This window comes from Ambystoma mexicanum, chromosome 8 (assembly GCF_040938575.1).
Source record: "Ambystoma mexicanum isolate Mex_15411 chromosome 8, UKY_AmexF1_1, whole genome shotgun sequence".
NCBI lineage: Eukaryota > Metazoa > Chordata > Amphibia > Caudata > Ambystomatidae > Ambystoma > Ambystoma mexicanum.
The window spans coordinates 289,974,370-289,994,996 of NC_090929.1; the positions used below are offsets into that span (position 1 = coordinate 289,974,370).

The window sequence follows — 20,627 nt, forward strand, 5'->3', positions numbered from 1 at the left end:
TGATCTTTTAGCCATTGGATCAGATTGGATCTGAATTGCTGGTAAGGGAGATCTTCCCTTAGAGCAGTTGGAAGGGAGTTCCACAGTTGTGCCGCTTTAACAGCGAAGCTACTCCCGCCAGATTTAGTAAGTTTGAATCTGGGTACTAACAAAAGGTTAGAGTAAGCTTTTCGTAAGGGGCAAGAGGCTGTTTGTCTGGTGAATCTGTCTATAAGGTATTGCGGGGCTGCATGGTTGAGGCATTTGTGTGTAAGGGAGGCTGTTTTGAGGAGGATTTTGTCTTTAGTGGAAAGCCAGTTGGTAGATCTCCTAAGGTCTGATATGTGGGCATTTTTAGGGAAGTTTAGGGCGGCTCTCAGGGCCTTATTTTGAAGTGTCTGAATTTTGGAGGTGATGTATTTGTTACTGCCTATGTAGAGGACGTTGCAGTAATCTAGTTTCGACAGGATTAATGCCCTTGCTAGAATGACGCAATTATTAAGTGAGAGGAAGGGCTTGGCTGCTCTAATTAGCTTGCAGGTGTAGGAGGTGGCTGAAGCCATGGAATTCACTCGTTTACCAAAGGTTAGCATGGAGTCTATATAAAAACCGAGGGTTTTAACTACTTTGGCTACAGTAATGATGTTATTGTCAATTATGAAGGAGTCATATTTGGGGCCCAGTTTTCTGATGTTGGAAGAAGTGCCTAGAATGAGGAGTTCGGTTTTGTCATCATTCAGGCATAGATCGTGGGCGGCCATCCATGCCTGGATGATGGGGTAGACTCTATTCACAAAGGCCAAATCCTTGTCATAATCTCCAGTCAACGGGATGAGGATCTGTGTATCGTCTGCATAGTTGGTGTAGGTGATACCAAGACCATCTAGATCATCGAAAAGGGGCTTTGTGAAGATATTGTAGAGGGTGGGAGATACGCAGGATCCTTGGGGTATGCCGCAAGTAATGGATGCGGGGTCAGCAGCTGCTAGAGGAGAGAAGACTTGCATTGTCCTGTTATCTAAGAAAGACTGGATCCATGCGACTGCTTCCTGGGAGAAGCAGGCTGGCGTGACCAGATGATTGCATAGTATTGCATGGTCTACCAGATCGAATTCGGCAGAGAGGTCAAGGAGTAGTAAGAGTGAAGTTGTGCCTGTATCTCTTAGTGTGTCTATTTGTGCCTTAAGGTCTAGGAGTGCAGTCTCGGTGCCATGCTGTGGTCTAAAGCCGGACTGTCGGACTCCTAGGAGGTGGTTTAGTTCCAGGTGGTGCTGAATTTGTTGGTAAGCTACTTTGTCTAGGATTTTCAGTAGGAACGGCACAGTGGTTATGGGGCGGTAATTGGTTGGGGTGGAGGGGTCCAAGGTTTGCTTTTTGAGGAGGGTGAGTACCCAGGAATGTTTCAGGTTGCTGGGTATGGTACCTGATGTGAAAGAGGCATTTATAAGTTTAGTATTGAAGGGTGAGAGTTCACGGCCGGTGTCTTTTATGATTTGGGCTGGACATGGGTCGCCCTGGCAATTAGAGCGTTTGAGGGTGAGGATGACTTTCTCGACTTCTTTGGTGGAGACTTTGCAAAAGTAGAAGGGGGGGGTGTCCAGAGGTTTCAGAGTCGGTAATGGGTTAGTGGTAGCCTTGGAGGGGGGCCTATGTTAACAGTGTTTGGGGCAGTTATGGACGCTTTTTTGTTGTTGATCTTCGCCTGAAGCATTGTTATTTTGTTGGCAAGGGCATTTTGTATGCCTGTGCACCAGTTCTTGTCCTTGAGGCAGGAGTCGGGCGCTTGGGTGGGGGATTCTACTTCCTTCAGGATAGCGAACAATTCTTTTGTGTTGGATTTGGCTTGAGTGATACGGGTGTTGTAGGAGGTTTGTTTTGCTAAGATGATTTCTTTTTTGTAGAGGGTGGCTAATTTCTTCAGGTTGTTTTTGTTAGTGTCTGAGGGGTCTGATCTCCAGGTTTTTTCGCTTAGGCATTTCTTTTGTCTGATGTCTTTCAGTAAGGGTGTGAACCAGGTATTTCGGTGTTGGCGGGGTTTGCTCTTCCTAATTTTCAGTGGTGTGATTGTGTCCAGAGAGGCGACCATCACTTCATTGTATTTTTCTACCATGGAGGCTGGGTCAGACTGATCTGAAATGGAATTTAAGTTGGGGAGAATGAGGGGGATAAGATTTTCAGGGGTAATATTTTTTTTGTTTCTAGTAGGTGTAGTGGGGGCTAGGGTACTGTTGTTCATAGGTGTGGTGGCTTCTAAGGTAAAGGATACCATGTAGTGGTCGGACCATAGCTGAGGCATTATAGAGGTGGTAGTAATTGGGCAGTTATGTTCGGCAATCCAATCGAGGGCCCTTCCTTTGATGTGTGTGGGATCTGTGATCTTTTGGGAGAATCCTAGTTCCTCCAGGGTGTTGTTAATTTGTATGGCATTGGGGTCACTTGGGTCATTGAATCCAAGGTTGAAGTCGCCTAGGATGAGGCTTTGAGTGGAGTTTTTTAAATGGTCAGATAATAGGTTCATGAGGTCTTCCTCAAAGGAGCCTATGGGGCCTGGTGGTCGATAAATCAGGTGGATAATGATGGTTTGATTGTTGGCAATGGTAAGTTTAGCTGTGAGGGATTCGCAGGAATTGGTTTTATAGGGTGAGGAGAGTCTTAGGGTTAGGTTGTTTTTGACAATTATAGCCAGGCCGCCACCTTTAGACGTGGTGCGATCATGCGTATAAGAGTGTAATTGTCTGGGATAGCTAACATAATGGCTGGTCCTGCTGCGGGATGGAGCCAGGATTCTGTGATGGCCAAGAAATCCAAGTTCTCATTTTGGATTGTGTCCGCTATTTCGGTGGCATGGGCTACCATAGAGCGGGCGTTTAATAAGGCGCCTTTTATTCCAGGTAGGGCGGGTGGGGCAGAAGGCGGTTGGGCTTTGTGTTGGCATTTAGGGGACGAGGGATCTCTAAAGATTTGACTGTTGAGTTGTAGTCGGTCTTGGCCGGTGTTGGTTATGTGTAGTGGATTGATGGTCTATTTAATGGCTTTGGAAAGTGTACATATTCTCACCCTTTAGTTGACCCTTTGGAAAGGCCGACTCAGCCTATCATCCTTCTGAGATTGATACATTGTGCACCATTAAATTAAGTAATAACACCTGTAATTACAGCACTTGGAAGCCCGAGGAATCTGGCATGAAGCACTATAATATTCCTTCAGAGAGACACCAGGAAAGCGGTGGCTCGTTTTACTTGTTCTTAATCCATTCTCCCTCTCTAATCCTAGTGCTACAAAAAGATATTGTAGTATCTAGTGCTATCTAAAAAGATATTGAACGCACCCAGCAAAGCTTGCAAATGATCCTGGAAAGCAGTGGATGTTGCACCCCATGGGTGCGCTTCTCAGGTAGGGCAGTGGGAACTCTGACACTGGAGCTGCTTTCCTTCACGAACCGCAGAAGTGGGCTGGGCTACAATGATTTCCTATGGGGATTCAGGAAGAAGATGCTCACCTAGCAGTCAAGGGTCTGTCTTCAGAAGTGGCAGTGGAATTGGTGGAAGAATCTCTCACTAATATGGCCTGTGTCGCCCACCCCTCAAGGAAATCCAATAACTAAGAGAGCGGGTAGCCACTGCTCCCCCTTACTTGTAAATATTTATAAACATTGGAGTATCAGTGCTATCTAGAGGTCAAAATGAGCAGGAATTAAAGGGTATGCCGCTTTCTTACTTTTTGGGAAATTCAGTGATTGTTTCCTTACTTTATTTAACCCGGAGCACCGTTCGCACCGTTGCACCGTTCCCTCCAGGACGGCAGTGATGGAGACCTGTATTTATGTATTTAGTAACTTCTTCCTTACTGGGGATTTGAACCCAGTTCATATGGGGAACACTCCAGTGGCACACCATGCTGAGCTATCTCGCAGGTTCTGGTTTGCGGTTGTTCCTTTTTATCGACTGCCTGGGACCTAAAGGCCATTGTCCAGCAGTGACAAAGCCCCGTTCTCGGCACTGACACGTGCCTTCTGCAATTACTCATGGATTGCTGCAGTCACCGTGTCTGTACAGGTGATGGGCAGGGGTCCCTGGCTGTACCCCTTGGTAAGAGGTGAGAATGGTGGGTGATTGGAAAGGGGAGGCTGCTTAAAGCTGCTAGCTGTGGGTGGAGGGGGGCAATGACCAACTAATGGTTGTTATTAATGTGCTGCATTTTCTTTCACTGTGTTCTCCTCTGTCTTAATAGTACGGTGTGAGTGTAGTGGAGAAAAGGACAGTAAGGTATTTCCATTGTGGGGGGTTGAGTGTCGGGTCGCTGGGGAGTCCGGGGTAGGGGGTGGCTGGTGCAGGAGTAGAAGGTATGAGGTGGCTGAACATAGTCCCACTACTTTTCTTTCTACTTTCACCACTGGTCACATCACATCTAAACCTCACGTGACCTCTGGTAATATGGCTAGTCTTCTTCTGCTCCTCTGACGTTCCCAGGGATAACCGTGACATGATTGGCAGAAAAGCTCCATTTGTTCTTTTAAATGTCCCATTTTTTACTCTTATTAGTGAACAGGATCAGTGAGGTGAGCAGTGTTGTAAGATTAAAATGGGTCTTTGTAATTATTTGGAGATGGAAATGGTTTTGTTTGTGTTGTCTGTCACATTTTGCCGATGTTGGTGTATGCCATATGGTTGTTTCAATGAGAAGCTCTCCTATTCGGGGTTTCCATGTCCACGCAGCAGGGGTTCCATGTGTTAATATCCTCGCAAAAATATTGCGATACAAAAATATTGCCATATTTTTGCGCCAATATTGAGCCATGGACCCTGCGGGGGACACCCCCGCAACACCACGCTATTTTTAAATATGCGGGGGACACCCCTGCGACCCCCGCTCTCACAAATTATCCCCCCTAAAAATATCACCTATGGCGTGACAAACGACCATATGTACGGCTTTATTTTTGGTGGGGATAATATGTAGGGATATCCGCAGCAGGAGGGTAATAGCCAAGCATATATTATGTTATAGAGCATTTACACAGCACCAGTAACTATCATAGTAGTCCTACGACGCCAGTACCTGTACTGAGATAGTGGTGTACGGCGCCCCCACCAGGAGTTACCAGACAAAAGTCTGGAGAAGGAAAAAAGGAAATGGCGTAAAAGGTGGGGCAGGGGCAGCAGCAATACAATAGGGAGGCCCAGTGCAAAGAAACTGGGAAGATCTGTTGAGATTGTGGTATAATCTACACACTTTTCTTAAATTGCTAGGTCAACCTGTATGCCGATCCCCCGAAGCCTAGCCACAGTGTTCAGATGGCAGCAGTGTCTCAGGGGTCAAAGGTCATGGCTTTCACCATCCCACAGCCCCACGTGGCACAGTTTGGGCAGATGCCGGCGCAGAGCCAAGATTCAGGTGAGTTGGAGATGCACTGGGTGTGTCTAGGTGTCCTGTATTTTTTCTGCTGTTTACATTGACTGTGGTCTGTAATCCTGGCCAGCGATTCGTTGTGACACATGTTCTTACCTGTGGTGAACTAACCTTCAGTCACTTTTTAATTACTAATAAAGGTGCATAGGGAAGGGGGAGTTTTTCCTGTTCCACGGTGTTCACTGTTCTTACTCATCTAATCTGGGACTGTAGCTTGGTGGACTAAAGCATCCACTGCAGTCTTTGACCTTGTGGTGACAGGTTCGAATCCCGACAAGTCCACTCAGCTCTGCATCCTTCTAAGGTCAATAAAATGAGCACCCTTATTGTGGGTAATAATGAAACATCTGTCAATATCGGCAAGAGGTCCCTTTGGGGCTGAACGTGCTGTCTACAAATACACCTGTTACATTATCTAGGCAACTGTCGCGATCATCACTCTTCCAAACTGCAGTTTCCCTGACTAAAGGTTCACATTTCTTTTTGTTCCTGGTCCACCCATGGCCATGTGGGGAGGCCATAGGTCAGCCCCAGTGCCCATTTACCACCTCACCCCCTACACCGTTTCTTAACAAAGCTATTTTTTTCCTTGGAATTCTGGTAGAGAGAATGTTCCCTGAAATGAAATTCGTTAGCATTCCGTCGGGATGATGACTACGTCCCCATTCTACATGTGGGATTTTATGTTCGTTACATAGACTTGCTTCATAGCCAAATTCCCTGACAAACACGCATCTGATTCCATCCCTCCACACCCTTTCAAAGTCTTAGGGTCCTCAGGCTATAGATACAATACCACTGAACGCGCCACCTATAAAAGAATTCAATAAAAACATTGGTGAGTAAAAGATGATGAGTTCATCTCCCCACATCTAGTCTAGCCTTGTAGACCTCTGGGGAGCGGGCATTACAGCAGGATAATGACCCACCCCCACGCTATGGGCCAAGATTAAACCAAGGGCCAAACGTTGGGCAAGGTTCATTATCAAAGAAATAATGAACCCTCCAGGGTTTATACGGTTATTAGCACATAGTCATAAAAGCAACAAACCTTTTGGAGAGTTTGTGGTAAAGTAAACATGTTAGTTTAATAGAGAGTAAAGTGCACAAAACGTGTTGGTAAATGAAATGTGGTTTTGTTTTCTGATATTATTTGTAAGCTGGGTGGAACTGGAGCAGTTTTAGCAGCGCCTTCCTTGAGTGCATTCTAAGAGTGGACGGTTTTTCTCAACCAGTGAAGGCATCTGTCCGTCTTTTAGCATCCACTCTGGTGGTTTACATTAAGTTGGGGTGTCTTGTTGAAAGAAATCCTGCTAGGGAATGGCCTTGCTTTTTCTAGAATGTTTCTTAAGTCTGGGAATCCTGAATTTCCTTGGCTGCTTCTGAAGTTATAATGCCTGTAATGGAGTTAATAGCATTGGTTATTGATTGCATCCTGAAGATTCAGATAGGCCCAGAGGATGTCAGAAATGATCAGCGCTTACAATCTTGTTTAATGGGCTCCTCATCCTGGTGTCATACATTGGGTGAGCCTTGGCAATGCATATGTCGTGCTCTGAAACACGTGTGTACGAGCTCGATACAAAGCGAAATATCAGTGTCCATAGGTGGCAAGGTAGACACCCTTCATTGCTGAGCACTTTTTGCCGACACATGGCACAACCAAAAATCTCACAAATAACTAACATAAAAAATGCCCTTGGAGCACAGCGGAACTACTGCAAGTGTCTTAACACTTCGTGCCTATGTCTGGAATGGCTAGGTTTCCACCATTAATATAATGGCCGAGCATAGAAGAAGGGAAGTTTAAACCTTGACCGTGAGACATGTATCACACTTCCAACCTAAGAACTGAAATAACAGTAGGAGAAAAGTGCCAACATAAAACTCACAGACAAAAGAACTGGAGGCTATTCCTTACAGATCCGCAAGCACCAGAAAGTAGAGCAGACGCAGCCAGCCCCCCAAGGAAGCCCAGAGACAGCAAAGCCTTCGACCACCGACTAAAGGAACATATAGCAAACTCAAACCCAGATCCCACAGAAAAAGCTATCATCCGAAAACTATCCCAAACTAAAGGCTTATCCCAAATGCCTATCTTTGCCAACTCTCATTTCATCATTAGAAAGAAATTGAGTGATTGAGGGAGGCACGGAGGGAGTAGGGATGACCGTTAAAATACAATGCACTGGGCAGACCACCAGGGTGAGCAGACATGGGGGAAGCCTGAGTCTATGGCTCTGTCTCTAGAGAAAGCCCAACCTGACCCCCCCGACCACTGTTGACAGACCCCCCTGGAGACAAAAAGGCATGAGTACGACTTTGCAACACCCCCACCCCTATCCCAGAACGAAGCAGAAACGTACCAAGCCGGTATCTGGGAATCAGAACAGCCTGTGTGGCCGGATGAAATACGACGCCTTTGGCATGCCGGACGAGGAGTGGGGAGAAGTGATCTCGTGGTGGAGGAGAGGCGACGAAGCTCTGGAAAGACAGTGACGCAAGGTGGGAGCTGCTGGTGTCTGAAACCTCAGGTGAGGGAGAGTTTGGTGCGATGGAGGGTGGAGCTACATTAGGTGGAGCTGAGGGTAGAGGCCAGGGTGAGGGTGTACAGCCATAGAAGAACGATTGTGTGGATATTGGCTCATATGTGCTACTAAAGAACCAGAGACACAGTTAGGGGAAAATGGAGCCAGAAGCTAGATTGACCCCGGCCCCGGAAGAGGATTCCAACAGTAAAAGAAAACGTTGCAGCCACTGGATAGCCCAGAGCCAGCTTGGGAAGACAAGGGAGGAACTTTGATCAGCGATATGGCGTCTGGTGTGAATTGCGCTTCCCCACCCCAAAGCTGTTAGTGGTTACTTATTTGTGAATGCGGAGACCAGTGGGAGGAAAAGACAGAAGGGGATTAAAAAAGGTGTATGGCAGAGGAAAGAATGATCTGAACAGAGAGGAGACCAGTACTGTTCCCTCTGAGATGGGACAGACAGCACTCAAGTGTATTCAGACCCTCCAGTAGCTCAGGAAACTGGCACACAACGAAAACTAGTTATCAGTGCATCGGGTTGGAGTCCGCCTTAGGCAAGTGGCTCTGCTGTGACTGGCGGTGCATTTAACCCTGGAGAGGCCGGGGTCTCGGTCAGATGCTGAGGAATTATTATAATAATAATTATTATAATTATACCTGCTAGGGGTGCATGAGCACGGGCAGCTAAAATACTTCAGCATTTTTGGTGGACTAGAACAGTTGATGCAATGGAAGACCAATCTAGTCCAGTGAATCATCTGGCAGCAGGGAGAGCGGAGACGGCAACCTTATTGTTATTCTTATTTTCATTATTATTATTTGTATTATTATTATGCTTCTTCTTATTATTATTATGCAGGTATTTATTGAGCATGGACGTAGCTTCAGGAAGCAACAGAGTGCTTTCCAAGTCATTGTATGAATAACACAGACTTCGGAAGCCGGTAGGAAGGCATCAATTCAATGATGTGGGTAGCTAACAATAAGGGTCACATGGGCAATGGGCAGCAAAGGATCTACAAGCAGCCTGGGTGAGGAAACACGAAACAATGGGGCTCTGATCACCGAGCCTCGGGCTAGGTGGGAGTGGAGGGGGTGCAAACCTTTGTGTTAAGAAGGACCCATTCCTCGAGGAAGAGGCTCTTGAGCTCTAACTTGAAATGGCGACTCTAGCAGGCGCGTTTGGAGTTGACAGGGAGGAGATTCCGGAGTCTGATGGTGTAGACAGAGAACACCTGTATTTTGGTGCTCTCCTTCCTGCACTTGTAGAGTTCAAGTCTGCACATGTCCTGGATTCTGGTGGATCGAAAGGAGATATTCAAGAAGTTTTGTTCCACTATGGCCTTCTATTGTACTGGCGCTGAATATATGAAATCTAAGTTCTGTCCCTACATTTCCTCATGCGCTTTTCGCTTGTAAGAGGCCCTTCTTTTGCAGGCTCCTTCTTTCAGTCGCTCCCAGCTGGGAGGCCGAGCCTTCTCAATTGCTGCAGCTATTCTGTGGAATCTGCTTGTGCCTACACTTCAGGCTATCAAGGATCATTTACAATTTGATTGTTTTCTAAAAACATATGTTATAGGCCAGGGATATTCTTTTTTGTAGTTGTGTCTGTTTGGGTTTATTTAGCGCCATGATGCCTTATTGGTGTAAGTCAGCACTCCTTAACATAACATAACATTGGTAGAAGTTTAGCCGTGTTCTCAGACATTTAGGCTTCTTTTAGATAAATGGCAGAATGGACAGTGGGGACGATAGTGAAAGCCTTAAAGAGCAAAACTCATTACACTCTGACAGCCCTCTTCTCTCTTCCACCCCACCTTCTTTGCTCGACTATGTCTCCTCCCCTCTACTACTGAATTAGCACCCATCCTTTGCAGTGCCATCCCATCTTGTGCTCCTATCAAGCCTTTTTTTCCCAAATGGCCAAAGACTTAATCTCAATCAGTTGCTGTATCTCTCACTCTGTCTCTCTCCCACTGTTGGACTCTTCCCTGCCTCCTTAAAATATGCAACTGTCTTGCCCCTATTGAAGAAACCCTCTGCTGACACAAATCTTCTAGGAAGCTATTGCTCAGTTTCTTTCCTTGTCCATTATTCAAACGTCCTTGAGCGGGTGGTCTTTGACCGGATCATTTAGTACCTTGAGAATAATGGCCTTGGAGAGCCACTTTAATCTGGCTTCCGTAGTAAACACTACACTGAGACTGCACCCATAAATGTCTCCAACTTTCTCTCTAGTGCTCATCACTCCCAACTCTCTTCTATACTCGTCCTTTTAGACCTTTCTTCCACTTTTGACACTGTTGACCACTCCTTTCTTCTGCTCACTCTCCAGGACCTTGAGTTTTGCAAATCTGCTCTTGACTGGATCACCTCCTACCTAGAAGGTCCATCCTTTCAAATCTCTTGGAACTCGCAAACTTCTGACATCACTCTTCTCCCCAACGCCATTCCCAAAGAATCAGTCCTTCAACCTCAGCACTTCAGCCTCCATGCCTCTGCCCTCATCCTTTTGGCATTTATTAGCCTGTTTTTGCTCATGACACTCAAATAATTTTTTCTTTCTCGTCTTCACCCCAGCCATCTTAGAACGGATTACAAACTGTTTCACTGCAATTCTTCACTGGATGGCTCCCCCGGCTGCCTCATGCCGACCTCTTCAAAAAGGGAAATCGTATTTCTCCCGGGTTCCAATACCATCCCTCCCCTCCAATCTCCTATCTCATTCCTTCCCAAGACTCACAATCTTGGTGTACTCTCTGATAGCGATCTCTGAATGCAACAATTCATCACTCTCACTGCCTTTGCTGCTTGCATTAACCTCCTCAACATTCTGAAAATGGGTCATTTTCTTACTAACCACCTCTCCACTATAATGCTCAGGAAACATGGCTACTGCTCCAGCTACTCTTTGGCCTTCATCACTGCTCCTTCCTCCGTATAGATAACATCCTCAACGTTGCTGCCCACGCGCTATAAAACCTACACTGATCCTCCCCCACTTCTACCTACTGAGAACATGCTGGTTGGCTCTCCATGCGCAGCCGCTCTTTATTCAAACTCTTTCTCCTAGGCTACAAAGTTGTCAATGGTTTTGCTCTCCAATACCTGTATGATTGTATCTCAGTTTATTCACTGCATCGTTCTCTCTGATCCTCCTCTGCACTCAACCTCACTGTACTCCCATGCACCCACCTTTTCTCCTCTCAATTCTGCTCTGTTTCCCTTCTTGCTCTGCTCCACCATAGCCCACTGCCCATAAAAATCAAAGCCAGCCCAACTGTGAATTTCTATAAAAGCTTGGCCTAAACGTCACTTACTTGCTACAGACGGAGCTCCCACTGTCCTCTACTTTATCCTCCCCACCTGGTCCCACCACTGCCCCCAGGGAGGCTTAATAATGTAATGTTGTATATTTGTATAGTACTCTGAAATGACCCAGGGTTCTGGTGTAATGAGCCACGCTGAACACCACAGCTAAGACAGCAGGTGTCATTATTCCAGCTCAGTTGTACTCTTACATGTAGCTCACACAAACAATGGCCCATCTACACAACAAGCCAGCTCCCAACCAACCGCCCCTCAACAATACACTCACATATGTGAAGTCATCACAAGGTACGACAAAAGCAAGAGATATGAAGTTGAACAGAAGACTATTTATTAACTTGAATGTCAGGATGGTTGAAAGCCTAACTTGCCCTATTCTAAGGTGGGATTCCGCTTCCTGAATTAAACATCTGTCTCTGTGCAAAACCGATCCTTGCCCTCACAACTACAACACACCAGTGTATAGGGATGCAACAGTCAAAAGAGACAGTGTTCAACCAAATTTCTGAGCCTCTTCCAGCTGGCAGCTTTCTTTCAGCTCCCTTTCCCAAGTATAAAACAATTCCACAAAAAAGTCTTAAAGTATTCCCAGTTTAAAGTATAAAAGAAAGAATCATGAAGTCTCAGGATTCCCTGCTCCAGGACTTGTATTCCACCATAGTTCAAAACACACAACAGAAAAGGGCCTTTGCTATTTTCCTCATACTTCTTTTGGCCCATGTTGGTTTACTTCTTTTCTACAGGTTATAAAGTTCTTTTCAGGATTGTATATAGTTAATGGAACCAATATTCAATGGTTTGTTTCATCTAATAAGTTCAGCTATGTCCAAATTGCAATATGCAGTGATTCTTCGTGATTGCGCAGTTCTATTCACTGCTAAAGGTATCATGCTGTATTTCCTTCTTAATTATAATGTTTGTATTCAGTTCTGCATTCTCTGGACATTGATTGGCTTATGTTCTTGTTTTCATTCAACCCGCCATGTAACATTGGTGCCTGTAGCTTTAAGAGAACTTCCCCATACTCAGAGGCTTGCAAAACCGTTCTGCTTTAAGGAACGTGACCACTCGATACAAAATATTTCAGGCTCTTTGAAGTTCAAAATTGAAAAAGGCTTAGGAGCGGAGCACTTTGATAAAATTCTTTGGTAACGCACGCAACTACTCCCTTGTTAGTTACAATGTATTTCAACACAAAGGGAAATGCTCATTCATTCGCGCTTTGCACACCGGGTTTCTCATGTTACAGGAACTCATTGGTCTCTTCAGTTGCTGTCCTCGTACCTTGAAGCAGGTGACCTGCAGCATCGGCTGCTTGGGCTCCAACCTCTGCCCCTGTGACACCGCTGGGCTGGCTTCTTGGCAATTGGCAACAAGCACTTCACTAGAATGGGGAAGGGGCAATCTTTCCTCTCGGCTCTCCTATCTGCTGCCAGCCCGCTCCACGGAGCTCTTGCTCCCACACCAATCTGCTGCGGGTCACCTCTCCTTGCAGTCTTAAGCATCTCGGGGTGCTTTACACCTCAGCCTCTCCAAAGCAGCTCCCTCCAGCAGCTTGCCTCTTGTTCAGCACGGCTCTCTGCTTCTAATACAGGACTCCCTGCAGCTGCTTTCTGTGTTGCTTTTTCTCCTCCTTTTATACAGCTGCAATCCTCCAACAGGTTGCAGGTGTGTTCTCTCAATCAGTTTTGCCTGATCATAATTAGGAGGACATTCCTGACCTTCACACTCTCTTGCATGCATCTTCCTCGCCCCAGTACCAAAGTGGTAAAAGTGTGTGGGGTTCATTACTCTCAATTACCACTTCCTCCTCTCAGTACCGTCAAGTTTCCCATATGGGGAATTGAGGGGAACTCTCTTAAAATAACATATAAAGGTTGGGGGAGGGTTATATTGTTTCTCATTAGGAAAAGAGGGATACCATACCTCACCTGAGGTCATCCCAATCCTCAAGGACCCTCCACCCATGTGATCCTCCCTCACTTCTCCAGCCCCAGGGTTAGGAACCACCAGCAATGGCCTTTCCCTGGCCACCTGCGCAGACGATCCAAGGGGGTCAGGAGTGAGGTCACCCTCATGTTCCTCACACATATATACCATGTAAAAATCTGATGAACCAGAAAAGTGAAAATCCCTTGCCACAACAGGAATCATCACAACCAGGCAGACTATAAAATCTACCCGCCAGCATGGCAAACATCACCATGCCAAAAATACCTACGCAAGTGTAATAAACAGTTTAACCGCTAACACACACTGTAGCCAGCAGTCAGGCAGACCACCATGCACCTCCACGTGGCCCAATTGTGGAGGTGGCTAAAAGTGTACCTGATACTGCAATGTAGTATTCAGACAGTAGGTTGAACACATAATCATATGGTCACAGTATAGGTGGATGTGGGAGTTAGCTGCTTGGGAGAGACCAGGTGGAGGCTTACTGACGCAATGTTTAAAGCCCTTGCTTTTGGGAAGAGCATAATCAAAGAAATGGATTTGGTTTTTTTGAGACATAAGAAACTTGGAAAATACCGAGGAATATGGTTTGTGAGGCCCCTAAAGTTGCTCTCCAGGACTGTGTGATGAGGGAACAATCTAGAAAGAAGACGATGGTAGGTAAAACCTAACCAGGCGATATAAAGCCTAGAAAACGATCTTACTTGTTAATGTAAGCAATTGGAAGATCTCCACTTGGAAGTACAAGCAAAAAGAATGGAACGCAAAGCCAAGCAGATGGAAGAGGTGTTCCAAAACCGAGGTTTTTACCACAAACGTTTTATACGAACGGTGATCAAGCAGATACACATTTGGGGAGCAGGTTGTGGACCCAGAAGCAGGAAAGGTGGTGGTGAAAATTAAAGACACTTTTACAAAAGTGTTTACACACCCAAAGACATAGCACCATGCTTTGCATGTCATTATAGACAGTTACTGGCAAGATGTATGGGACAAGGTAGAAAGGTAATTGGTGAAGGTGAACCCTATATATGGCCAGGAAAGAGGCATTTAAGCTGAATTCCCCTATAACTGAAAGAGCGATGCCAGGGGCAGTAGGGCATATGAGTATGAGTAAAGCACCTGAGGAGGGTGGGTACACAGCGTCTTTATAAAGGTTTCTCACTAATTCTAGCTTAAGTTCTTTTATAGCACATTGAAGGGGGTTGGGATCTCATCCCACCCTCCTTTTTGGAGGCAAGGAGCTCAGCAAAATCTAGGAGAGGGAAAAACCTGTAGGAGTATAGGACTATGTCTCTCCTTTATATAGACATGAAAATGATGGCGAGTGTCCTGGCCTCTAGGTTTGTAAAAGCCCTTTACAAACGGATTGACATGAACCAGGTTGTTTTCATTCATGGAAGACAAAAGGTTGACAATATATGGAAAAACCTGAACTTAAAGCCCTCTAGGGGAGTGACTCAGTTGACTCAGTGCTAATATTGCTAGATGCAAAGAAAGCACTTGTCATGCTCAGCTGGGCATTCCTGAATTGTGTCCTGAAGCAGGCGGGCATTGGCGAAAGGGTTCTGGCTGGATTCAGACTGGAGAGAGGGCACACAGAAAGGGTACGCGCGGTCTCCTCTTCGATTTGTATTAGTAATCAGACTCTTTTCAGAGTCTTTCTTATACCAACAAATGGGTCTATTAGGAGAATGTTGGGGAGAATTCTCACCCAAGTGCTAAATTCCCTCTACCTTAGAGTCCTCCAGCTCTTTTGCTATATTTTGGGGCTTTGAACTTTTCATTTTCAATGTGTTTTACTTTTGTGTTCTTTGGTTATGGAGTTTTAAAACAACTCCATAGGCATCATCTTTTTCTGTGTGTCACACAGCACCTTCAGTGCAGTGGCACAGGGATGTCTTTCAGACTTCCCAAGGTTTAAATACCTTCTCTGGGACTGACTACTGTCTCCCAGAGCATGTAAAGTTAAATTGACTTTACTAGTCTCTTTAAATTTACAGACCCAGCACACACTATCTTCCTATAGAGTGCTGGAGGGGTTGCCTATCTTCCCCTGAGTCAAAACACTCATGTAACAGTCAAATGTTACTCTTTCCTACTTTAAATGGCTGGTGGCAGTGGTTTAGATCAAACTACCATGATTTTTCCCGTCCGCTAACAACGGTAGCTAAAAATCGGGTCAGCCATGTTTTTCTATATGGCGTGTAAGCGATATTCAATCAACACTACAGCCAAGTCAATGCCTAATCTGGGATGCTGAGGAAAACCCTTATTAATGTATTTTTATGTCTGGTTCAGTACTCTGGATGACCACCCTTGTATAACAACCCCTCTTAGAATCCCCCCTGACCCCACTGAGCCAAGAAGTAGGTTTGTTTTGCAAATTAAAAGGTTTATTTGAGAATTTAAACAATATATATATATCACACTTTATAATAAATTAATATCTGATAGTACACTTAGACATACGATGTTGATCAACAATGGGTAATCTGGCACTAGCACACTTCTTTACCATCAATGAGGAATTAGTATAGGATGGATAAAGTAGCAAAAATACTTTTATGATTTCAAGGGAAAAGCAATGAGGAATAAAATGCAGTACAGAAATACTTGATATGATTTTAGCAAAAGATAAGATAATTACTTTTTCTCTGGCAATTGACCCCCCTCCCCTATGCAATGTAAGAAATGGAAGGAGATGGAAAGAGGAGCACACAGTTCTCAGGAATGCAATCAAATACAATACGAAATTCAGTCCCCCCCCCAGCAAGCTTAGAGGAAACAGGTAGGAGTTTGAAACACAGGCCCAAAATGCTTTTAAATGTGATGGCAATGGATGGGAAAATGTGCCAACTGATTCTAATTCCCTCTAGAGATTCAGGGTGAGTGGGAGATGCGTGTTGGTATTAGTTCAGGCTCACTTTAGCAATGCTCTATGAGTTATTACCAAGTTGCAAACGGATTTTAACAAAAGAAAGAATGGAGCTGCTATTTTGACAAGTGGAGAAATTGAGCCAAAATCGCAAATCGCGGTAAATTTCGCGAGTGCGTAAATCGTCATTGCGGAAAAAGTATAAGGAGTAGGCTTGTTGGAAAGCTTAGATTCTAAGCTTTCAGAGGAAAGTTAAATCTCATTCCTAGCCCAAACGGTTCCAGAGATACGGATGATTAAATAAAGGTAGTTTTTCGGATTTAAAGTAAACTCAAAATGACAGGTGACAGCTTGCAGCTTCAGAATTGACAGGTGACAGTTGTGCAGCTTTACAAATGACAGATGACACGATTTCTAGGAGGCTGTTCTACTTAGGTTAAAATAGTTTGGATTAGATTATTTTAACTAAGAGATTGGTTCTGCACAGTTCTGCTAGGTACTCACAATATAAATTTGAACTAGGCCTCCTCACGGATCTGGTCAACACGTCCGGCTGCGGTTCTGTCTGCTCGGTGGGTCAATCAGGCACCAGTTCTGCTCACAGCGATCTGGGTCAGCTCTGCTCTGCTGGTCTAGCCTCTCTGGATTCAGCGGCCTCTGGTTCTGGATACTGCTCTGCTTTCCGGTCCGGATCAAGAGGATTCTGGATGTAACACTGCTTTCTGGGTACTGGCAAGAGTTCTTGGCAAAAGAATTCAGACAGCTCGCCCGGCTGTGGAATAGTTTGCAAATGATTTTGAGGCCTGCTGACAAATACTTTTGCTTGCAGTGGGCCTTCTTGGTTCAAAATTCTCTAGTCTCTGTTTAGCTTGGAAGTCTAAGTGTTGGATCTCTGGATGTAAAGTCGTCGGTCAGCATGCTCCGCAGCAAATGGAATTGAATGTCTCTACCTGTCCCAGCAGACTCTTTTTATGTGTTTTGAAAATGGGTGTGTGCCTGGGCCTAGCTAAGCCTGCCCCTCTCTACTTGTCATTGGCCCAATTCTCCCCTCTCCCATGATTGGGGGAAGGAAATGGATTGTCATCATGATGAGGTCTGTTTATGGGTCAGAGGATCCTCCCCTGGTCAGTTTGCCCACAAATCTATATTTGATTCAAATACATCTTTCCCAGATATACAATTTGTTGAAATTACATGTACACATTATATATTCCTTATGGTCCATGCTTGTCCGCCTCTGATCTTCCTGGGGGCTTGCATTCAAAAATGACAACATTTTGCGCTTTTTAACTGGTTTTGCAATATCGGACATTTACCCAAAATTACACACATGTGCGCAAGGAGTATGGACATTAATTGATGAAGTGTCAGATTTTTAACATGCATACATTTGGAGTGAGACCCTATTTTCCGCTAGCAACCCTCCAGAATACACCACAGGGTCCTAACGCCTCTTAAAATGTTCACAGACAAAATCACAACAATAATGATATTACTTATATAATTCTGACAAGTCCGCACTATGAGTTATCTATCTTTTTAAAATTATGCCCTGGTCAAACAGGGGTGTGGCTTCCCACATCACATGGTGGAATAACTGGTTTATCCACTTCCCCCAAGCCAGCTTGTTCACAGAGGCACAGCTGCCCTCCAGTTTCTTCCAAGAGGAAGCTATTTTACGACGCCCACAATATAACATTTGCCTGAGTCCAGGACAGGCCTTTGTTCAACTCCATGTAGTCCCCAGCTGCTCCACCCCTAATCTAATCTAATCAGAGAGGTGTTAACTCCTTTTGGCCAGGGGCAGAGTGGCTGAGCATCCAGTTTCAACTCCTGTCGGGGCTAGTTGTCAGGCAGAATTCAGTTTCATTAAGCCAGATTTCAGCTAAATGTTCCTTTTTGTTCCCAGTTTTCTACATTCAAATCAAACTGACAATTTTTACCTATACATTAAATAATTACTTCCTTCAAGTCATTTCAGAATATAGTTTTACATTGTAACCACCTCTTAGCAAGTCTTCCTTGGTCTGGTTTTGTTTCATTTGTTCAGTTTTACACAAAAGTCTGGTGGTTTTAAAACGCTGGCTTTCTGATAGTGGTGAGTACTGGTAATGCAACCATTTTTGGGATTAAGAGAATGAATTCCCCACAGTTGTGAGTTGCTTTTTTGGCAATCAGCATTGCCATTCCCAATGGTTTCAGGCTACTGTGTGTGTAGCCCAATGGTGGTTTTAGGCAGTGCCCTCCTGTGCTTACAACATAGGCAAAAATGGGTGGCAGTCTATTCTTCATGTTTTTCCTGTGCACTCTCTGTGGAGTTCTGGCCATCATGATGTTTTCCATGCCAGTACTGCACAGTTTTATGGTAGGGCTTGTATGCATGGGTACAAACATCCCACAAGCCCCCCTCTTGCGATGGCCATTCTGCCCTTTCGCTGATGGAACTCGCAAGATCTGGGATGTTCGCCTCCTCTTCTTCCAATTCCATGGATGGCACAGTTCAGCATCTTTTCCTCCCTCCAGTCGATCAATCAGTTCTCCTTGCTAGTCCTGATGGGAGGATTGGGCGGTACCCCGGGCCCCTCGGGTCTCTGCTCCCGGTCCCCGGTCATCCTCCTTGGTCAGTCTCCATGGTTTCATCTCTCCTAGGATGATAAAGCAAAGCGGCAATACCTATTCGTAGACATTTCTTCACCACTATTAATGGCGTGGCGAAAATATACATTGTATGAATCAGAAGATATGAACATATACATTTTCTTTTTTAAATTAGGAGACAAGAACATATATATATATACAAGGATCACAGAGTTTTATATGCTATATGTGGAATATTTTAGGGTTGGAACTGAATTCCTCTGGAGCGGCCCCCTCTGGGATTCCAGTGGATTCCTCCAGTTGTTGCAGAGTGTGCCTGGGATGGCAACACTTTAGCTGATTTATATGTACCCACTTGTCTTCCCCTTCTGCCAAACTGCCTTTGGGGGTGCGGATCTTGTCGGCCACAGGGGAGATCTTGTCTATAATTTCAAACGGTCCCTTCCATGTAGGCAAGAATTTTCGCTGTTTGGCCTGGTTCCTTTGGAAATTGTATAGATAGACCCGATCACCCACCTTATATTCCTTTCGGGTAGTTTTTAAATCATAGTGGGTCTTCATGCTCTCGGCTGATCTTTCTAGATTCCGCTGAGCATAGGCAAAAGCATGCTGAAGGTGTTTCCTTAAATTCTCCACATACTCATGAGTTGTGGAGGCATTTATCAGTGTCTGCTCTTAGGTCCTGTAGAGCAGATGCTGGGGAAGCACCATCTTGCGTCCGTTCATCAACTCAAATGGTGACATTTTGGTTGCAGATGAAGGGGTAGATCTGATGGCCATTAGGACCAGAGGTAATCGGATATCCCAACTTGGCCCAGAATCTGCCCAAAACTTTTTTAAGACGCTCACAATTGTCCGGTTGTAGCGTTCTACTGCTCCAGAAGAAGCAGACCTGTAAGCAATGTGTAGCTTCCTTTTAACCCCCAGTATCTCCCACATCTTTGTCATTACTTCACTGGTGAAGTGGCTACCCCTGTCTGACTCAATCCTTTGAGGTAGACCAAAACGGGAAAAGATGTGGTTAATCATCAGGGCAGCTGCTGTTTCTGCCTTGCAATTTGGGGCTGGGAGGCATTCCACCCACTTGGTAAACAAGCATGGAACGGTCAACATGTACTTGTTTCCTCTAGACGAGCGGATTACAGGGCCTACAAAGTCGATTTGCAAATCTGACCATGGCAGTGTCATCCCCCTCTTTTGGAGAGGCGCACAGTGTGTGAGGGATGATGGCTGAAATTGTGCACACACAAGACACCCCTTCAAGTATTGGTCGAGGTCCTGCCCCATGTGTGGCCAGTATGCAACCTCTCTTAAGATTTCCAGTGTTGTGTGAAACCCCCTATGACCGGCGGTGGCCGCATCATGGGCGTGACTTAAAATCAGGCTTCGGAATGAGGTAGGAACCACCCACTGATCATGGCCAGCTTGGGATTTCCTTACCAACAAACCGTCTTGGATTCGGAACATTTTTGGACATTTCATCAACACTCTTAGGTCCTCTTTCCCAATGTAATCTGTGTCCATCAGGGGAAAGTTCTCAGGGTCCTCAAGGTGTTGGTAAAACTCACCAATGATTGGATCCCCCTTCTGAGCTGTAATCAAATCAGCATCAGGGGTCTCCTTGCTCCATTGGGCAGTTGAAAGATCATTGTGAGCATTTGTCTGGGACCTAGTGATCGCAGTGACCTGGATTTCCCCCAACAGGAACTCTATTTCTAATAGATCCCCTTGGATGGCCCCGGTTTTGGCAAGCTGATCAGCTAAGTCATTTCCAGTTTTGTCTGGTCCCTCTACTTTGGAATGACCCTTGATCTTTTTCCAGTAGATGGTCATCCCATTCGATGTGACCAGATCATCAATATTTTGGATTAACTTCCCATGTTTCAGGGGTTTGTTATTAGCGCATAACATGCCTCTAGCTTTCCAGTTGACCAGGTGCTCCACGAACCCGT

At 45.3% G+C, this 20,627-nt stretch overlaps 1 protein-coding gene across 4 annotated transcripts in view; it reads left to right on the top strand.

Annotated features, from left to right (window-relative positions):
• AKNA (AT-hook transcription factor) overlaps positions 1–20,627 on the top strand; it is a 442,732-nt gene that overhangs the window by 196,160 nt on the left and 225,945 nt on the right. For all 4 annotated transcript variants that reach the window (XM_069609684.1, XM_069609685.1, XM_069609686.1 and 1 more), the window contains exon 5: positions 5,229–5,373. In XM_069609684.1, the coding sequence (XP_069465785.1) occupies positions 5,229–5,373 (145 nt within the window). The remainder of the gene's footprint in view (positions 1–5,228; positions 5,374–20,627) is intronic.